Source organism: Triturus cristatus, chromosome 4_1 (assembly GCF_964204655.1).
Source record: "Triturus cristatus chromosome 4_1, aTriCri1.1, whole genome shotgun sequence".
Taxonomy (NCBI): domain Eukaryota; kingdom Metazoa; phylum Chordata; class Amphibia; order Caudata; family Salamandridae; genus Triturus; species Triturus cristatus.
In genome coordinates, this window is record NC_140585.1 from 616,362,507 (window position 1) to 616,383,806 (window position 21,300).

Here is a 21,300-nt window from a genome sequence, read left to right on the forward strand (position 1 = left end):
CTGAAAATTCTGAACTAGTAGGGTAGGTTGTTGTCAGCTTCGCCTGAACACCGGTATGATTTGGCAGCTTATATGCCAACGTTTAAGTGACCTACTTGGTGTCCAAATTTATTTATAATACATATGGTGCTTGATTAGGCACTGTAGATTAGTAATGTACTTTTTCTTTTGGTCAGTTGCTACACATGTGTAAACGAATCAAGAACTTGAATAATTAGATAAAGCTGAAAATTCCAAGCAGAGAACATGTTGTTTCTTAAATTCAATCAACAATAAAGATAAAAAAGACAAAACATACCATCTTCCTCGGTTTGAAAGTGTAACTGCAGAGTGTGACTTTCAGCGTACCCCTTCTTTGTGCCAGGAGTAATATTCAAGGTATATGCAGTATATTTTTTCAGTCCATCAATTAATTTGCTGTTTTCATGAGTGACAAGTCTTAGCAGTTCAGGGCCAACCTGAGATGTCCTTAAATTCAGAGAGACTCTGTAGAAGACAATGCCATTGGGCTCGGAGGGTGGACGCCAGCTCACATTTACAGCAGTAGAAGACACATTTTGATAATTAAGGTTCTGAACAGGTCCATCCGGAACTAAAGCACATAAAAAGTAGAAATATTGACACTGCATAATTTAGTTACACATTCGGGAAAATTATGTGACCTGTAAACAAATATATACCAACTATACATGTAAAGAATCTTTATGCATAGCTTTACTTGTAGTTTGAAAATAATCTTGAAACCACACCATACACCTCTATTTCACAAATAAGAAATGTATTTGTGTGTCATTTCAAAAACATTCAATACAAGAAATAATTATTTTCCACTTTTCTTTTGAATGCAAAACAGTTAATTTGTTTTCACTGTATATTTGTTGAGTTCAAAAATGAAATGCAACTTTAGAGACATTAAAGGGAAAAAGCTACGGGGAGATGCTATCATTGATGGTCAACTCTTCAATTCTGTTCACTTGCGGTTATAAGTGAAAAAAACTAATTAACAAATTAGAAATGTATATATCAAGTTGCTAACAAAATAGGCCTTAAGCACGCACAACAAATAAATGTGCATGCGATTCATTCTCTGTAAAAATAGAAAATTACAATGAATTAGTTAAAACTGCCTGGTTTGCTGGCCCATTATATTTTTCTGTGACTAACAGATGTAACATTGATAGGACAAATTATGTAGCACGTTTTGACAGAAGTACAAATGTTCTCATATTTGTATTATTTATGCAATGCTTTCTTCCAACCTGAAGTAAGTGCAAGAAAATATTGCGCAAAGAAAATAAATTATTGAAATATACCACGAAGTTGATATTATCCTTCTTGTAATGAATGTAATGAATTCCCTCAGAGAAAATCATAGTGTAGTGTATTTATATTTTAAAGATACAAGTGTCTGAATGGAAAGCAATATAAAATGCTTTTATTTTCAGTTAACATTTTGGTTCCTGTTTCTCAGAGAATGTTTAGCATCATATGTATCACATTTGTACTTAGTTCTGTGTACATGAGGTGTTCCCCACTGGAATGTACTGGCAAGAAGGCACAGTTTTAGGGAAGCACATTTGAGCTCACAGAGCGCCAGGAGTACAAACATTAGAAATACCGAATGCCTAATAGTGATTCTCTCCAAATCGCAATTAGGAAATCGGTATTCCTCATATATAAAACTCTTTTGAGTTTCATTAGTGATTCCTAGTGGGTTGCAAATAGATCTACCTCATGCATATTAATGATGTAGATCACTATTTGCTACCCATTAGGAATCACAACCATCACAGGGATGTATATGTGATTGCCTTTCTTTAAATCAATCTTTTTTTTAATGCAGCCTGTTTTCCTTAAAGTAAAATGAGATGCATTTAAAACAAAAAAATGAAACTTTCCAATTTCATTTTTTAACATTCTCAAAGGGGAAGGAGTTCACAAGGGGCCCCTTACCCTTTGCAAATTGGTTACCACCAGTTTTAAACTGATGGTAAAGTATTACTGCTTTGCAACCAGAATTTGGTTGCAGAATATTAATTCATACCATTCTGATTTGGTATTTGAAAGGGACGACCCTTCCAAATACCGAATTGGTATTTGATAGCAAATGCAAATTGCAATTTGGTAACAAGTTACCAAATCACAATTTGGCTTCTCTACACTGTAAAAAGCTCGTTCGCATTACAAAGGGCCTGATTCTGTGAAAAGAGCCATTTGTGACCCTAAAAAAGTTTGTACATCCCGCCCTCAGCTCACTTTGGTCTTGGCTTGTGGAGCACTTTTTTGCTCAGTTATGATTTGGATCTTTGATTATGATCTATTGACTTGACTCGCATATTGTTTCTTTAGGCAATTTATGTGCTGTGAACATATTTGGCTGATGATTGATACCCTTTTCGTTAGGCACATCACAACTATAATGTTATATAACTGCAGAAAGGCAAGGAGATCATTGGCTAAGGCAATTAAAACAAATATTCCCTGTGCGATAACCTCCTCTAGGAAATCGTATAAGCAGGTGTTGGCTAAAGCTAAAACAGACTGGGACGATGCAAGTTGGGTGGACTTATTGGAGTCATGTGCATCAAAAAATTATTCCCTATTTTGGAGACTAATGGCTAGAGGAGAGCACAGTCCTGGGATGGAGCCTCAGAATTTTGTTCCTCCAGAGGAATGGTTTATCCATTTTGCAGCTTTATACCAGGAAGAGGCCCCACTTCTGAATAAGGCATTATTGGTACCTCCTATAGTTAATTTTATGGCTCCACCTTTCTGTATGCAGGATGTCCTAAACTCGCTAGCAACCTTTTCTTCTGGGAGAGCGGCTGGCCCTGATAGCGTGCCTGTAGATGTTTTCCTGCATGATACAAATTACAAATGTGTGTACCCAATATATATTGGTCATATCGAATGAGATAGCTATGGGAGCCCCTATTCCAACATCATGACAGTGTGTGGAGGTGGTCTCGATTTTTAAAAAAGGGTACAAGAGCTTGCCTGCTAATTACAGGCCAATTAGTTTAATTGACTGCCTAAAGAAGGATTTTTGCCGTATGGTCCTGATCAAGATTATACACTAGGTGGATAGTAATGATGTAATGAGCAGGAAGGGTTCAGACCTAAGACCTCAATGATCGACCAGGTTTTTCATTTTGCTACGATTTATTTGAAGACTTCTTGATTGGCAGGGGTGACATTTATGTCATCTTTGTCGATCTAAAATCGTCTTTTGACCTTACACCACGAGACAAGCTCTGGGCGACTTTAGGAGAAATGGGTGTCCCCTCTGACATACTATCTCTGCTTGTCAGATTACACAAAAATAACTTTGCCAGGGTACGATGGGGCACCCAGGGACAAATTACTGAAAACATTGCAGTACTGAAGGGTGTCCGTCAGGCTTGTGTCCTGGCTCCTAAATATGTGAATTGACTGGCACATCATCTTTTAAAAGTCAGGGCTGATGCTCCGACTTTGGCAAATTGTAAAGTACTGTTGCTGTTGTTTGAGGATGACACTGCCAATTTCAAAAACATCTTGTGGACTCCAAAAACTTCTGGCTAGCTTTAGCGACTTCTGCGTGGAGCGAGGCTTGCAGATTAATGTCAATAAGACTAAATTCATGACCTTTAATAACCGTAAAAGATTTAAGGGAAAGTTAGCCCTAGGTAGTGATTTTTTGAAACGGGTCGACTCCTTTTCATACCTAGGGATTAAAATTAAATCTAACTTATCCTGGGGTCCACAGATTGATGTGGCTACGCTTAAACATAAACAAAGAGCGGGAGTAATTTTAAAAGAACTGCATGCTAATTACACAAGGCCAATTTCACCTGCCTTGAGATTCTAAGAAGCTAAAGCTTTGGGGGCTGCATTGCATGAGGCTGAGCTGTGGAGGTGTGGAGACACAATGGGGGTTGTCAATATCTTAGTACACATTTTCTAGAGAACTGGCTGTGCTCCCAGTGAGTATCCCACTGTTGCCCCTACTTATGTATTTGGGTTTTAAAAAGATAACCCTGAAGGCTCAGCTGCATCTTTTATTATACTGGTGCAGGATTTGGGTAACCCAGAGCTAGCATATTATGCAGCAGCATTGGCTGAATTGATTAGGTTGGACAAATCATACAGAGTACCTTCGTTGATCTCTGTAAAACAGTTATTGAAGGTGATTGGCCTTGGTGAGCTTGGCCTGCACCCAGAGACAGAAAAAACTCAATAAAAAAGATGTAATGAAAAAATATTACTAGGCCTATGTCCTGTAGAAAGAAGAGGAGAGAGTCAGGAATGCCTCATTTACCAGTGAATTTTTACATTTTAAGTTTGCCCACAGGTATGAGCAGTATTGGATCTGATAACTGTCCTTCTCGATAGAAAGCTCTACCATCAATCTGGAGTGGGCATGCTCCTTGTAAATGCGTTCACTGTGAAATGGAAGAGTAGTGACATGGTGGACTGCCAGCCCTGTGAACTACAAAAAGAGACCATTCTGCATGTGTTATTTGTTTGCCCTTTGTATGTTAGGTTCCGTTCTGCTTGGCTTGCACCAGTCTGTAGGCTGTTAGGCACTGCTAGCTACCTTGTAACTTAAAGAATTTTACACATGGACACTTCATCGCTGTACGTTTGTGATACTGCCAAATTCCTGGGCCTGATGTGGCCAAAAAGGAGGCCACCATTGCTGCTAATAATACCAACGTTTTTTCAAGGTCTTAACTGATTGTGCATAGTTTTTATCAAGATTTTTAACTATATTTCATAGGGAATATTATCTGCAATGGATTGTGCTCTAAGTGAATAGTGTTTGTTGCCTGATATGGACTCAACCAAGCCGTTTGATATGACTACTTGTTAATAGCGGGGTACTGTCTATATGGATGGTGTGTTATTTATTCTGTCCTTTACTGCTATGCTGAAATAAAGTTATTTATGATGATATAATGATAATTATATTTACTGGAAAAAAACTAATACTTTGAAAAGACCAAGTAAATGACTCTGGTGGAATTCTTTACAGTGATGTTTCTGAATCCACTTTGCCCCCACTGATCCTGCATGTCGAGCCTTCATTGGTAAAACAGAAGTGTCTTTCTTGGTAGAATAGAACTGTTGATATGTGTATATCATAAACATTTATCAAAAGTGAGCTGTAAGATAGCAGAGGGAACCTCTTTTTCATAATAACAGCAAAGAGAGTCGGAAATTAGACATATATACAACCATATTAAAGAAATGCTAACAAAGCCAATACATCTGACCATGTGTGTATCTTGAATAGATTCTGGATTTTGCAAAATGATAGGTTTGAGTTACATCACAAAGGGGATAGAGGTTTGATGTAAGGATACAGTGCTGGGTGAATGTTCACTTATGGTCAGGAAGGGAAGAGCTTGATCATACAGTGTGAGCTCTTTGCACATGGAGTCTTGTATAGCATTGCACTAACGTTAGGCTGCACACAGTGCACCAGGGCTGGGAGATAGCAGAAATGTACAGAATTTTGGTAGATATGGATCATTTACAATAGTTGGTGCAACACGTGCACCAACGTTTTGTGACTTTACTGTCATTTTGTGATGTGACCTATGTATTAATGGGTTGCATTGCAAAAGGATCTTTCACTGAGCATTGCAAAACAACCTGCCTACTGAATATTAATTAGGCAAGTCGCTATTGGTGACCCTCTGTGATTGCCTACAAATGCAGGGATGGCAGACTGAAAGGGACAGAAAACCTCCACCCCTATTCTCAAATTCCTAAGATATTATATTGTTCTAAACCAGTGCATTTCTCCTAAAGATACAGCTACCACTTAAAAAAGTTCCCATTTGAAAAGATTTCTGGTGAAGCGACTGTCTGCTCCACACCAGAGGTACACGACTTGATTCACAAAGATGAAACTGTCCCAGACAGTCGTGGGCATCTGTTCAATGATTTGTAACCACAGCTGTTGCAGCAAAACATCACTTCGTGACATTAGATTTCATAATGAAGATGGAACAACCAATTCAGGCTTCCTCCTAATTATGAATTGGTCAGAAAGACGTTGTACGTCTCAAAACACTTTATCTGTTGCAAACCCTTTCATTTTAATCAATTGCACGGTTAGAAATCGCAAAAGTGTTCATCAGACCCCTAGTTGCTAGACTAGGACTAGGGTACAAAGGCATGTGCAAAGCCTTTGCACACCTTTTGTTAATGTGAAGAAAGATCCAGCTGCTGGAATTTGCTTACCAAAAATGCCCTTCAACTGAAACGCCAAATAAGCGAACAAATGGTGAAGTCATCACTCAACAATAGAGAGTGCTTTGTCAGAGTAATCTTTTAAATTCTGTAATGCGGCAATATTTATAAAGTGTATAAAATATATAAAATGCTCCTATTACTTCATTTACTGATTTTTGTCATTAAATCCTGCCCACTTCAAATAGAATTTCCATTAATAGTGGACTCAATATTGTAATAGAAAAATATATGCACAGTTACATTTAACTTTTGCAAACAGAATTATAATTCATAGCCTCTCTATGAGAAAAACATTTCCAAAAAGTCTTGTAAAAGTAGTATAAAAATAGAAGTAAGTACAATAGAAGATTAGAAAGTCAATAGATACTTACTGGATTCTTCTGTGTCGATAGTGGAGAGTATCTCAGGTCCTCTACCCTTGACGGTAAAGGGAAATATCCTTATCTGATACTTTGAAAAGGATTTAAGACCAGTGAGATTAAAGGAAGTGAAAGATAGTCCAGGAAGAATCTGGAAAGTCTGATTGTCATTGAGTGTGAGTTCATAGCTGGTCAAGTGACCATTAGGCTTCAGAGGAGGCAGCCAAAACAGAAGAAGGCTTTGAGATGTTCTGGACAGGACAGTCAGGTTTCGAACAGAATCTCCAGGAACTACAACAGCAAGAAAAAATCTGAAAACATGAGCTACACAGAATATTACAGTCTCAGCTGTAGTGCAGAAAGCCATTAATGTTTACCAATATTTAATCTGGTATGTGCTTTTTTTTAAACCAATCATTGGCATGACTTTTATTTCCTTTATTATGGAACCAGTTATTTAATTCAATGCAATATTATAAACAATATTTAAGAAGAAACATTTTGCAAAGCATCATAAGAAAGCCGACACTTCTCGGTGTGGAAATAATAATACTCTTCTTTACATTTTATAAATGTCTAACCACCCTTCTGTTAATTCACATTGGACAGTGAAAAACATAAAATGATGTACAAGCTAAAATTGGTCTTTTATGCCGGAGATTAGTGCATGATTAGTACTTTTTTCACATGCTGGATTCTAATTTGTAATAACTATTAAGAGCAGGACAAACAAAATGATACATTTTACATCATTTCTCACTTAATGTTATAAAAAGGGTTCTGAGCACATGGGACATTTATAGAAAACAGCTATACAGCATAACCCTTTAATGTCGAGAGACAATTATTATTTGACTATCTTAACTAATAAAATGTAGGTCAGAATGGCGAAATTAGTTTAGAGGGCTGGAATCCTGTTTTAAGGAATCTACCCAACCCGAATCATGGATGGCTAGAGTATCGTGTGTTACTCATCATGGGATCATATGAAATTCAAGCCAGACACAAATTAAGATGACAAAATCCTCTACCAGACAGTATTCTTTTAGCTAGGCATGTACACAGTTACACCCGTATGTATGTAAACTGACACGTTGGCAGGCAATCCCTCAGTATTAATTTGTTGCACTCAGATCTGATTGACCATATGTTTGTAAACAGTTAGAGATTATGTCTGAAATAGGTTTTCAAATTTTAATTGTAATTGCATTTATATAGCACTTACTACCCCTGATAAAGTGTCAAATTGCTTTTTCAGGGAGTAGTATGCTACTCCAGAACCCAAAGAGGAATAGTAGTGAATTAGTAAGGGGACATATGAAATTAATTTGAGCTGTGGATATGTGAGTTTGTTATTTGGATTAGATAGAAAGGGACAACAATGAAAAGTCACAACCTGCAACTTCTGGCAAACCTTATATATTATATTTTTAACTGCTGACATAACCATTTTTCCACTTGCACTTAGGTAAAAAGATTTACGCATTTGTGAATCTACACAATAATTTTGCTAATTTTCTAAATGTGCTTTGGGTGTGTATTTTGTATACAACACACATTAATATCCCAACGCAAAATGTGTACTGTGCGGCGAGGTGGGCCTGTATCTCTGGCAGGTGAGGACATCTTCCTCACTCATTCTCAGAGAGTTACAGGACCCTCATTGTGGCTGGACCCTTGCAGGAACATGCCCCATCAGTATTGTAGATCCCCAAACTCCACTGTTCATGTAAACCGTCAGCATTTAATAGCTGAATGCAATGGTATCTCTAAATTATTATTTGAAATGTGGTTCTTTTCATTTACAAGCACAGCCCTTTAAATAGTGTAGAGAACATTTTTCCCATGGCCAGGTGGATGAGGGTGGTAGCATTCTAACTCCAGCAAGGTCGCATCTTTCACCCACTGGGCTGATAGATGCAGATGCATAGCAGGTGTGTATCCACTACTCAAGCGCGGCTGTCCATTAAGTGTGAGCTCATGAAATAAGTTTGGGATTTAGTCCTCTCCCCACTTATAGGTCCGGAAGCATTTAATCGGGATTCGTGAGCCAGCAAAATGCTTCACAATTGAGTTGCAAGCAAACAACAGGGTTATACCCAATTGACCCTTTATATACCTGGGTATGGGACGTAGTTATATACAGAAAAAGAGTGGTATAAAGGAATTAATACATACTTTATTTTTTAAAAGAGCACATTTAATTACTCTCTCTCTAGTTTATCAATCTAGCTAGAGTATATCAAAGCATTTTTAGCAGTCTACATAAATAATGGCATCTAGTCAAGACCGCAGTAGCCTACAAACGACGGTTGGCAATTGTTGCAGTACCGAGCATTGTGCAGGACCCCAGAAAGTTTTGAAATCATTGACAAGCCAGACGGGGAAGAAAAGATATTTATTCTGATGCAGGGGTGTGTCTATAAGGAAAGCCCATTTACCGGGCAAGGAAGGTGCTCGTATTACAGCACCGAGGCACCTTGGATTTGGCCGCGTTCATTGTTTGTGTGGCAGGAGGACCACCGTTCGAGGCTGTGGGTACAGTCATGTATTAACCCTGTCCTGAGGAGGCCAAGGAAAGATTAAGGCCGACACGCAATTGCGTAGACATTTTCGGAAGGAGGAGTCGCAGATATAAAATAATGATTGGACACGGCACGACAGTACTCTGAGAAGGTCTACACTAACGGAAAGATTTTCAGTGTACTGTTTGCACTACTTCCTAGTGGTCCTTCCTGAATTAATGGGAGGACACTAGTGGAAAGTACTCTTGGGGTTAGTGTATGTGTATGAGTTGTTTTGTGTTATGTTATTTCTTTGTGTATGTACAAAAAATATTCGTATGTATATATGTAGTGTTATTTTTCCTCTTGACTAGATGCCATTATTTATGTAGACTGCTAAAAATGCTTTGATATACTCTAGCTAGATTGATAAACTAGAGAGAGAGTAATTAAATGTGCTCTTTTAAAAAATAATGTATGTATTAATTCCTTTATACCACTCTTTTTCTGTATATAAGCACAATTGAGTTGGGCACATTGCTCCTTAAATAAACGCCGTTGTTTTCTTGCACCGAGCTAATATGATGTTTACTTTTACTCGGTTGCTAGGATAGAAGTTAAAATCCCTTAAATAAATCTTCCAAACAGATTCGTTCTGTACAATTCAGCAGGATGTTTTCTATGCCCTGCCACTTCATCATTGCCCTTTTATCTATTGATGCTTAGAAGGAGCTATGGTTTCATATTCTGGCAGCGGCGGCTCCTCAGCTATGGCGGAGGAGCATCGCCCCAAATGCCAGCATCTCTTAAAATGAAAAATAAAACGATTATAAACCCTCGTTTATTATCATTTTATTATTTCTCTCGGAGCCGAGGCTTGGGTGTGGGGTCAGGGTGATGACAAGCTGGTGGAGGAGTGTTTTGTACTGGTATTCAGTGCGCATGGCGGTTTGGCCGGCCATTTCAGGCCAGCCAAACCGTCATGCACACTGAAGCTCGCTCCAATCTGAGCTGCATTACAGGGTGGAGAGAGCAATCTAACTGGGAGCGCAAATCATCCATCGGTGCTCAGGCCAATACTGATGCTGCTTTTAGCAGCATGAAAGCAGCGTCAGGATTCCCCGCAGTCTACTCTGGGAGCCTGTGCCTGGAAAAGAGAAGGGCGTGTTGAGGCAGGCCAGCGTTTACAAAAAATATATATTTTCTGGCCGTCTGCCCTCCAGCCAACTCCTAGTTACCCCCGCCTCTCCACTCAATCCACGCACTGGCCGCTACTGTATGCCATCTGAGATTAAAACAAATATTTCCAACACATGGAAGTATTTTGCTACTATCATTTCTGGCAGTTTGGTCATCCTCAATGGTTTTTAAAGTACAACTAAACATTTTTGCCCATTTGACTGTCTCTATTAAAATTAACACAATGTATCCAAAGCTGAATGAAACCAATATGTTTTTACTTACTGTCTTGATCAGTATACACATAAATTGCATCACTAGTCTGGTTTCCATCTCCCATAGACGTGCTTGATGTAATCCAAAGTTTGTAGGAACTAAATGTAGCTAGGTTGTCTAAAATAGCAGACAAACTCACATTTTCAATTTCAATGCCGATATCATCATTTGTGAAGTTCTAGAACAAAAAGAGGGGTTTTGTTTCAACCATACACAAATCATTTGAAAGAGATTAAGCATATCATAAATAAAACACGGGGGATGCGGATATTACTTCAAAGGAAGAACATTAAAAGAAACATTCAATTCCAACAGCACAGCTTCATATTGTCTTTTCATTTCTATTCGATAAAATATGCCTTCATTTGAAGAAAGAAAGGCGAATGAGTTTTAATCCCGCCAAATTTTGCTCATAATGTCATTGGAAAATAGCTATTGTATTGCATTTTTTCATGGGCGCTGCTACAGGCTTGACCTAAAAATTAGCTGAAACACTGGCGAAGAGAGAGGGAGAAGAGAGAATAGAAGGCATTAGTGACGAGGCAGAGGGGATACAGAAAAAAGCATTGTGCAGGGATGATAGAGAACGAATGGGAGTTGAGAAGAGGCTCGAAAACGAAATTGTAGTGAGACAGCTGCAGTAAAAAGAGTAGAGCGAGAGAGAGAAGGAAGGATAGAAATGAGGCAAGGCCAAAAATATGTGTAAGGAAACATCCATCTGGAATTTGGGGGAAGAGGGGTAAGAAATACAGAAATAAGTGAAGGGAGCAACAACGGAAAGAGTGGTGGTGGGACGGTCAAACCAAGAAATATTAGACAGATAGACAGACAGACAGACGATAGATAGATAGATAGATAGATAGATAGATAGATAGATAGATAGATAGATAGATAGATAGATAGATAGATAGATAGATAGATAGATAGATAGATAGATAGATAGATAGATAGATAGATAGATAGATAGATAGATAGATAGATAGATAGATAGATAGATAGATAGATAGATAGATAGATAGATAGATGGATGAGAGGTACCAGAACTAAATATGGTGGTGAGAGCTTCAGAACAAGAATTGCCTGTATCAACAGATATGCATGTAGTTCCTTTGATAGTTGCTATGTTCAGCCTGTAAAAGTAGATACACATACTGCTTGTGATAATGGCCATAGACTGCAAGATTGAATGCACTGCTAGTGACAGAAGATATCTACAGGCCTGTACTAGTAAATAAACATGCACTGCCTGTGATATTGGACCACGCACTGCTTGTGCTACCAGAATTACATGCACTTCCTGTGCGAGCAGACATGCACGTTCCTGCCTGCAATAACAGTTATGCATGCACTGTTTGGGATAGTAACTATGGGTGCACTGCCTTTACTTTTTTCTTGTTTTTACAAAACAAATAAATCGATAGCAACCTGCGAGTGTGACAATGCATGCACTAAAGGTGATAGTCAATATTTCTATTTCATTTTTGGGAGAAGACGTGCACGCGTCCCCAGTAATAGTACTCATGTCTGCATGTCGCTGTCATAACCAATATGCTAGACAGGGGTGTACAGCATGCTCCCTGTTAGAGTAGTGTCACTCCACAAGCGCTCCTTGCATACTAAACACCAAGACATAACTCATGACGGACTACATGCATGCAATGTTATTTTATGATGAACGGCTGCAGCCAGTGGAAACGTATCACACGCATCATGGTGCTCATGCGCAGAGCCCGTGTTTGCAGGCCACATATGATGGAAGTGAAGGACAGGTGTTTAAGTCCCAGTCTGGACCTCCCTACCCCCTCCAGGCTTGAGGTTGCGGGATGCTGGATTACTGAGATGAGGTTAGCCTATCAACCTTAGGGTACGCCCCCCTTGTCGGTGGCCGTGATCCTCGCGCCTATGCTTGGAGCCCCCCGCCAATTCAGCCACTTAGTGCTGGCTCCGATGCTCCCCGCTGCAGCTTCCTCGCCAATCTCTGCACAGGCAGCTGTGCATTCTTAAAGGGGCGATGCCTGACGCACCGGTGGGCCCCACTGTAGTGCGCCGGATTTAATAGCAGATGATGAACCTGAATCACAGCGAAATCTCGTAATATGAAATGGGGCAACACGGGCATGTTATTTGCACATGCTCTCCTGCAAGCCCCGTCAAATATCTCTGGCCAGAAAAGTCTTAAAACTAAATGTTGTTAAGCACTGTGTTTTCAGAAGAAGAGGTGATATACAAGCGGGCGGCTCTTTTGTAAGAACCAGTGGTCGAAGTGCATTAAACCAGTGGTGCACACGCACCACAGAGGAGCGGGGGCGAGGGAGCCTGTCGTCTGTGCTGCACTGATGCGCGTAATAGACACCGATGGGAATGGGTGGAGCAAAGGCGGGACATGCACCCGACTTTGCCCAATTGCGTGCCTTATTTTTGTAAAAGAAACACGCTAAAGCCAATGGCAGCCGGCGAAAGCCTGACCACACGCACAAGCGTGTGGTCAGCTGTCAGAGCCCCGTACAAGAGGTCTCACGCTGCGCGAGCAGTGTTGAGCACTGCAACACTAGGTGCGAGACCTAAAAACATCAGCTAATGACAAAAACGCCTTTTGGTCTCAAAATACCCCACATTGCCATTGTTTCCCTGGCACTGAAGGGAATTACTTTGTGTGTGTTGATGTGCTCTTGGTGAAAGGACAGCAGGCTGTAACTCATAGTAAAGTCAGCCAATGGCAGAACTGGGCTGGCACATTGCCACTTGATTCATGCTGTAGTGGGTGGAATAAAAAAGGGAATGACAGATCACAGACTAATTGACAAAAGCCTGGCTGAAAACCCATATAGGGAACAATGTCATACATATAATTTAGTAAAATCAACACAGCTAACACAGACTTAAATAAAAGCAAGTTGGTCTGGCATTGGTTACCAGACGCTTGCCTTTAAGAAAGAAAGAAAAGATTAAAGAAACAAACAAACAAATAAACAAAGAATGAAAGAAAGAAAAAAAGAAAAGAATGAAAGAAAGAAAAAAAGAAAAGAATGAAAGAAAGAAAGAAAGAAAGAAAGAAAGAAAGAAAGAAAGAAAGAAAGAAAGAAAAGAATGAAAAAAAAATAGGAAATAAAAAGAAAGGAAAGCAAGAAGGAAAACAAGAAGGAAAGTAAAGAAAGAAAGAAGGAACAAAAGAGAGAGGGAAGAAAAGAAAGAAAGAAAGAAAGAAAGAAAGAAAGAAAGAAAGAAAAAGAAAGAAAGAAAGAAAGAGAAAAAAGAAAGAAAAAAAGAAGAAAAGAGGAAGGTGAGAAAGAAGAAAAGAGGCAATAAAGAAGGAAGGAAAGAAAAACGAGATTAAAGAAAGAAGCGAAGAAAGAAAGAAATGAAAGTAAAAAGAGAGAAAAAACAGAAAGACAGGAAAAAAGAAGGAAAGCAAGATAAAATGAAGGAGGAAGACAAGTAAAAAGTAAAGAGGAAGGCAAGAAAGAAGGGAAGTAAGAAAGAAAGAAACCCCTATAGGTAACTATGTTATACACAGAGGACATGCCACACAGTAAAGGTACATGTCCTACCTTTTACCTCCACAGCACCCTGCCCAGAGGGCTACCTAGGGCCTACCTTAGGGGTGATCTATACGTTGCAAAGGGGGGGTTTTAAGGCTTGGCAAGTAGTTTTAAATGCTGAGTTAATGTGGCAGTAAACTACGAACGCAGGCCCTGCAGTGGCAGGCCTGAGATAGGTTTGAAAAGCTACTTCTGTTGGTGGCACAATCATTGCTGCCGCTCCACTAGTAACATTTGAAGTACAGGCCCTGGGTATGTGGTATACCACTTTACAAGGGACTTACAAATAAATCACATTTGCCAAACAGGTGTCAACCAATTATACCATTTTTAGGTGAGAGAGCACATGCACTTTATCACTGGTCAGCAGTGATAAAGTGCCCATAGTACTGAAGCCAACAAAAAGAAGGAGGAGGAAGGCAAAAGGTTTGGGGTGACCCTTCAGAGAGAACCATTTTCCAACAACTCAGGACAACATTTGTATTCTTTCTAAAACTAAAAACATCCAACCATGCATCATATGCATGGCTTTTCCAATGGCAATAGCATGAAACTTCAATGCCCTGATGTCACCATTAATGAGAAACATAGAAAAGCCACACACTGCCCCAAAGCAAGGCAAGAGTTCCAGTGAGAAAGGAAAGAATCTTTCACATCTTTGAGAAGGATCGGCAGACTGGCTTCAAAAAGGCCTAGATGAAATAAGTATTATAGGAACCCGGTATCAGTTGTCATACCATTTGTACCATGACTCTTGTGATGATGTACTTTTTAACATAACAATGAACCAATGGATATTGCTCTTCAAAAAATGTTTAAGCATGCAATGTAAATATATTGTATAAGATAAAACATACATAGTAAAAAAAATACTTAATTGCACAATAGCCCCCAAATTGTGAAATCTATCCCTACCCCAATTTAGCAAATTACAATAGAACTAGATTAAGAGTAGCCCACTCTTAACCTAAAAAACATATTGTTGTGCATTGGCCTCCTCTGACCACAAATCTCCACCAAATAGATTTGTTGCTCAGTATAAAAAATTATAAGACACACAAGGAAGAATCAGAGAAGATACAACTGGCACCTTTAACAGATAGAGAAAAATAATGAGGTACAAAAAAGAATAAGAGATGCTACAACTGATACGTTTAACACATAGAAAAACAATAATAAGCTACATCGACACAAAAGGTAGAGTGATAGTTATAACCAATGATAGGTGCCTGTCCAATCTTAGACACTCACCTCTACGATAGCACTGATGGCAACACCATCATATCCCCCACACAATGCTGATTCAAGGTTTCCAGAACTATTCCCATGCCATTTCCAACTTTATATTGACCCCCACAACTTACATATGATCAGCATCACACAAAAAGAAACCTATCCAAAGAGAATATTTATTCAAATTGATCCATTCATACCCCACAAAGATTCTATTCATAGAGTCTGAACTTGCCTACCCATCAGTACTAGGGATCATGGGTGTTAGGAGGCCACTGCACTCCAATTATGGCTGTCTTTAACTACCCAACAAAAGCACTGAACAAGATGAAATCCATCTATATGTTTTTTGGGGGGTTTTTTCTTTACCCGTTTGTTGCATAATCTGTAAAGCGCTCTGATACCCTCGGTGGTCATGTTCGCGCTATATAAAACTTTCAAAATAAATAAAATCTAAAGCAGGTACCACAATCTAATTCATTTAAACATACTGCATACACTTCTGGTTCACTTTTCTGCAATCTTTGCCACTGAGAGGTGAAGAGGGAAAGGTAATTTTTTTTTACATCATTCCATGTTCCTCTGTGGGCATTAATAAAGGGGTCATAATAATTTTCTTTGAGGTTGAAGGGATGACTACAACCTGAAGTTACACTTATAGAAGGATGATTAAACCTGGAGTACTTTTGTCAGTAAATTTCCAGTAGTAGATCAAAGGGAAGCCTGAACCCTTGCAGAACATATAACCATGCACTATTCTAGTTTCCAAAGGGAAAAGGTGAAGTAGGGTGAATTATTATTTTGCACCAAGACCATAAAATCCAGGGATGGTTAGCTTAACATATGTTAACCTAATTATGCTAATCATAAAATGATCTGCAAAATCACTGCAGATCTGCTAGGAAGTTTAAAGAGTACTTGTAATGTATGATGGATTAGAGAGTTGTATGGCAATAGAGAATAGTTCTGTATTCAGAGCACTGGTGGTTCTAGCTTGAAATTGATTAGTGTGTGCTTGGAGAATGGCTGATTTGGAATTTTTGCATGAGCTTTAGTTAGGACTGTTTGGAGGCTTTTCTATAATCTATTGATAAGACTGATTGTGCTCATTTACAAACTGTTTTGTGTGGCACTAGCTCTGGGTATACCAGACATTAGTGGATCTTGCACAACATGGTCTGGCCCCTTTTCAACACCAATAGATTTAGAGCATCAGTGGTTAATTAAATTGCTAGAGACAGAGATCGGGATCTGTATAAGTGCACATGAGGTACTGTCAAGACCTTGGTTTAAGAGACAGGAGTCAGTTTGTGCTGTGTCCAAGATATAATATGGGTGTTCTGATAGGGTGAAGCATATGGTTGAGTGGCATGAATAAGCAAGAAATGGCACTGTGGTCTGTCCATGCATGTGTGTGCCTCCAACATGTATAGAATGTATGACCCGATGCTTCAGGCCAAGGATATTGCATGAGCTAAAGAGTTATTGTGTTTCAATGCATTCCAAACTTATAGCCCAGGTGTGGGAACTGCCTTGAAACCACAACTGGGAGGCATTAAACACAAACAATGCTTATGGGTTTCCTAATATGATGCTAAAATTAGTTTACCTTCCTGATGGGAGATGCATGAATATTAACAGAAAGTTAAATGCATTTCCTGGCAGGGAGGGGATTTTATTTTTCTGGTAAGAATCTTAATTTACCCCTACCAGGATAGTCCAAGATAGTGATGGTAAATCAATGTTAAAAAATAAAAGCTTTCTCACCACCAAGACCTGAGTAACAATCCGTACAGATGGTTTCATTGTACAACAGTAAAGCTAATGTGATGTCCATCCTTCAGTGGGAGCCACGGGCACATACCACTGAGGGCAATAATATCTTAAAAAGTGCTCATCCCAGTCATGAATCTGCACCCATTTTTGGGCAATGGCCTTACAATGATGTGTCTGACCAGCGAGGAATTAAAAAGAGGATTAGGCCAAACAAAGGTCTCAAAGTCAGATTTCAATGGTGCACTTTCATATGAAAGGGTAGTTTTCTAAGGGCTGTAGCTAAAGGAAAAACCTTTTCTGGTTAATTGTCTACGAGCAACACTGGAATTGTGAAAGGGGTTTGCACCAGCAGTGAAAGAAAGTAAAAAAGCTGTGTTAACCACACATTTAAAATTTGTATTTGCTAATGAAAGCTAAATATCATGTAAATACATTTAGCACTCTGAATTACAGGAAATAATTCACAATTAGACATCTTTTCTGTGAAATATGAGCTTTGAAACTACAGCAAGACATTCAAAAAGAAGGCTTACCCGCCTAATTTATTTTTCATACAGCTACTACGACATAGGCTCAGGTAATAACCAAAACATTCACCTATATTTTCCCTACCATTACACTACATAACGGTTCTTGGTACGGACCTATTACCTAGTTACTGTGCTGCTTAAATGGTGTGGGGTTTTCCCTGAAAACTAGCCTCATTCATTATGCATAAGGATTCATGGAATCTCAGCAGGACTTCCATCTCCCGCATAATAACTATGTATAAGGGTCATTCCTTACGTCATCCTAGTCCGTCATGACACAGCAAGGTAGATCCCCTGAGGGTACAACTTTGGGTATATAAACACCATATCTTTGCTGAGGAGGGAGAAGAGAAAAAGGACTTCCATGCTGACACACTGACGCAAGATGCTGAGGTTCTTGCACGCAGACACTCCAGATCTCAATGGTCTGACATTCCTCGCATGGTGTCCATCTCGAGACCAAGACGGGGTCCCACGGTCTCACATTTCAGGTAATGGGGTTGGCAGCAGCCTAGGGGGATTCTTGACTTGACATCTACATACATGCCAGGTACATGTAGGTACATCTAGTTAGGGTTGCATCATAGGAGTGTATTTATATACCTGCCTGTATAATTTGTTTTAGCACTGTGGTAGTAATCTAACCATCCTTTTCTCTGTTGGTGCTTATTGAAAACGTCCCCACCATTTATTCTGTGTATCTCTCTGAAACAAAGTGAGCACAAGTGACTGAGCGAAAAGTACTGTTCTGTTTCCACGATCCCTGATGGGACAGAGTTGTCATGTTCGATAGTTGCCAAGAACTATTCTCTTTTTGGCAAGAGGGGTTTGCAGTGGCACTGTGAACTAGCTGGTATACAAGCGAACATACCTGGTGGGGGTGTCTAGAATCAGTCTGGACACCAATCCCACAGTCATTGTTGTCTAAATACACAGATCCTATATAGGTTTACAGGAACTACACAACAGTAAAATATATATAAACTAAAATCTGATAAGACTTGTACAGTTACCAACATTGACAATGCAGCAAAACCATCAAAATTATTGATTTCGAATATTGGAATTTTATGATTGTTATGTGATTTGGAATCTGGCAATGAAAACTTTGAAACCTTGCAAATGAGGAGAATTATTACTGTAGCAAAGCAATTTAGGACATGTTAGAAACAATTCTGGTGTTTTCTGGGACTTGGATAATCAAGATTTACATGATTTCAGGGCTAAGAAATGTCTCGTCATTTAACATCACACAATCTGAGAGAAATGCCTTCAGGACCCTTCCAGAGGATGACAGCATTGTCATCAAACCCTTTGATAAGAGTAGCAATGTTGTTTTCCTCTGACAGAAAGAGTACATTGATGAGGGACTAAGACAGTTGAATGATACCTTATGTTATGTGAAAAATGGGAAGGAATATGACATAGACCTTCAAAAAAGATATTTGGCTAGCCTAATGTATTGGAAGAATGTGCAATTACTAGAATGGGAAAATGAGCCGCTTTTTAAAAATGGGACACCAGCAACATCCACCTTATGTATGTTACATCAGATCCATAAGGACACCAAGAATCTGCTGGGAAGACCTTACATCTCATCACAGGGCAGTCTCAGCGAAAAGACCTAGATGTATGTGGACCACTTTTTAACTGTATACATACGTGACACTAATGATTTTGCCATAAGAGTACAAGACGTTGCTTGAGAGAAGGAGTACATCCTAGGAACTATGGATGCAAACTCTTTATCCAGAAGCAACTCACATGAGGATGGATGTAGGCACTTTTTAAGAGCAAGAGGGTTGAACTTACTTCAACATACATATATTTTATTGGAGATGATTAATACATGTTTAACTGACAACATCTTTGTATTTAGCTAACAGCGCTACAAGAAAAATCAAAGATCGGTAACGGGGACTCGCTTTGCCCCCAGATATGCAAACCGTTTCGTAAGCGGGTGAGAGGAGAAGGTGGTCTGGATAAACAATATTGAGGAACAGACCAATTGTAAGGTAACTTGGATGGGATACACTTATAACCTCTTCCTTATATGGAGGGGGGCTGAAATGCCAGTAAATAACTTTGTGACTAGATTAAATAACAACAACCTCAATTTACAGTTTAAGCATCAATATAGCCAGATCTACACAAACCATTAAAGACCTTAAATTATACATCAAAGGGAATAAGATTGACACATCTTTAGTTAGAAGATCTACAGTAGGAAATTCCATCTCGCGCACTCTAAGCTGTCATCCTCCCTCCTTTATATCAGTTATTAAATGATTTTCACCTCAACCAGGCTTTTTTTGTCTGTGGAGGCTGTGAAGCCCGTAAACATAGCAACAACGCCACTAAATTTGTGGACACTTATAGTGGACGCAAAAACAAAATAGCCTATCACATCATTTGCCGCGCAGAATACGCAGTCTATTGCATTACATGCCCATGTCTTAAACTGTACATAGGAAGTATAATTTTTCCTCTTAAAAAACGCTTAGGAACATATTAGACCAATAAATCATGGAGACACTGAACTACGGCACAGGCCATCACTTTAAAGAATGTCACAACAGCGATTTGACCAAAATGAAATATTTTGGGGTTATGTATGAGAACACATAATTGAGGTGAAGTTTAGAAGGGTTAAATCTCAGATGATCGTTGATGTCAATACTCTAGTGCCTTCTGGATTAAATGCAAAGAAGAGCTATTGGTCCATCTACAGGATCGATTTACGGCTGTTTTTACTGTTTTATATGCCTTGACCATTGTAATGAGATCAAACCTCCTTTTCCGTTTCCTATGGAATTTAAGCATTCATTTTATTGATGCCTTTGGAATACTCTCCTTATATTATTTTCCTTTTTTTTTTAGGGCTAATAATAATGTCATATATAAGTTCCAAGAGTAATTGTATGGTGGACCCTATCAGAGGCAGACACTATGTGTGACGACAGTAATTGGCCAATGTTGTTGCATCTGAAATGTAATTTCATTGCTAATTGAGTTTGTAGGCTTAAAACTCTTACAGCGAGTAAGACTGTGAAATGCACTGATTTGCTGTAATTTGTAATTTATGAGATTCCACTGAATATAACTGCTATTGTCTTGAATTATGTTTAGTAGTAGGCTGTTTGTGATCATTAATGCTGTGAGCAATTGTACTTTTAGTCTGCTGGGCTGAAGGCAATAAGCATTAGTCACCATTTATCACCATTTTTGATGGTGCACCTTTGATACTTAACAATGGGTGACTACTATAGTCTTTAATTATGACCTACATGACCCTTATATAATTTTGTAACTTTCACTCTTACAGCCATATTAGATATTTCTGGTAGGGCCCAAACTGCTTTCTATCGCTATTAGTGTAGCCCAACATGGAATATCGAATGTAGTACTCATGGTGGAAATTTTTGCTTGGAAGTTTCTCTCACCACTACATATTTTGGGCTAACATTACACCGATATAGTAGGTCTACATAGTGCCAGTAAAGAAGCATTTTCCCTAAATATATATATGCTATTTGCGCACACATGGAAACTATTTATATTCAAAAGACAGCGACACATGGTCGAATTTATGGATTTAATCCTTCTCAGAGGAGGGATGGAAGAAAAATAATTTTAGCTGAATTTTTATTTATTTATT

The 21,300-nt window shown here is 38.9% G+C and overlaps 1 protein-coding gene across 1 annotated transcript in view; it reads right to left on the reverse strand.

The window, feature by feature from the left end:
* The window catches only part of PTPRQ (protein tyrosine phosphatase receptor type Q), a 1,724,016-nt gene that overhangs the window by 603,457 nt on the left and 1,099,259 nt on the right, over nucleotides 1–21,300 (reverse strand). Inside the window, exons 40-42 of the mRNA XM_085652983.1 lie at nucleotides 10,574–10,742; nucleotides 6,618–6,896; nucleotides 299–592 (exon numbers count right to left, since the gene is read on the reverse strand). Of these exons, the coding sequence (XP_085509109.1) occupies nucleotides 299–592; nucleotides 6,618–6,896; nucleotides 10,574–10,742 (742 nt within the window). The remainder of the gene's footprint in view (nucleotides 1–298; nucleotides 593–6,617; nucleotides 6,897–10,573; nucleotides 10,743–21,300) is intronic.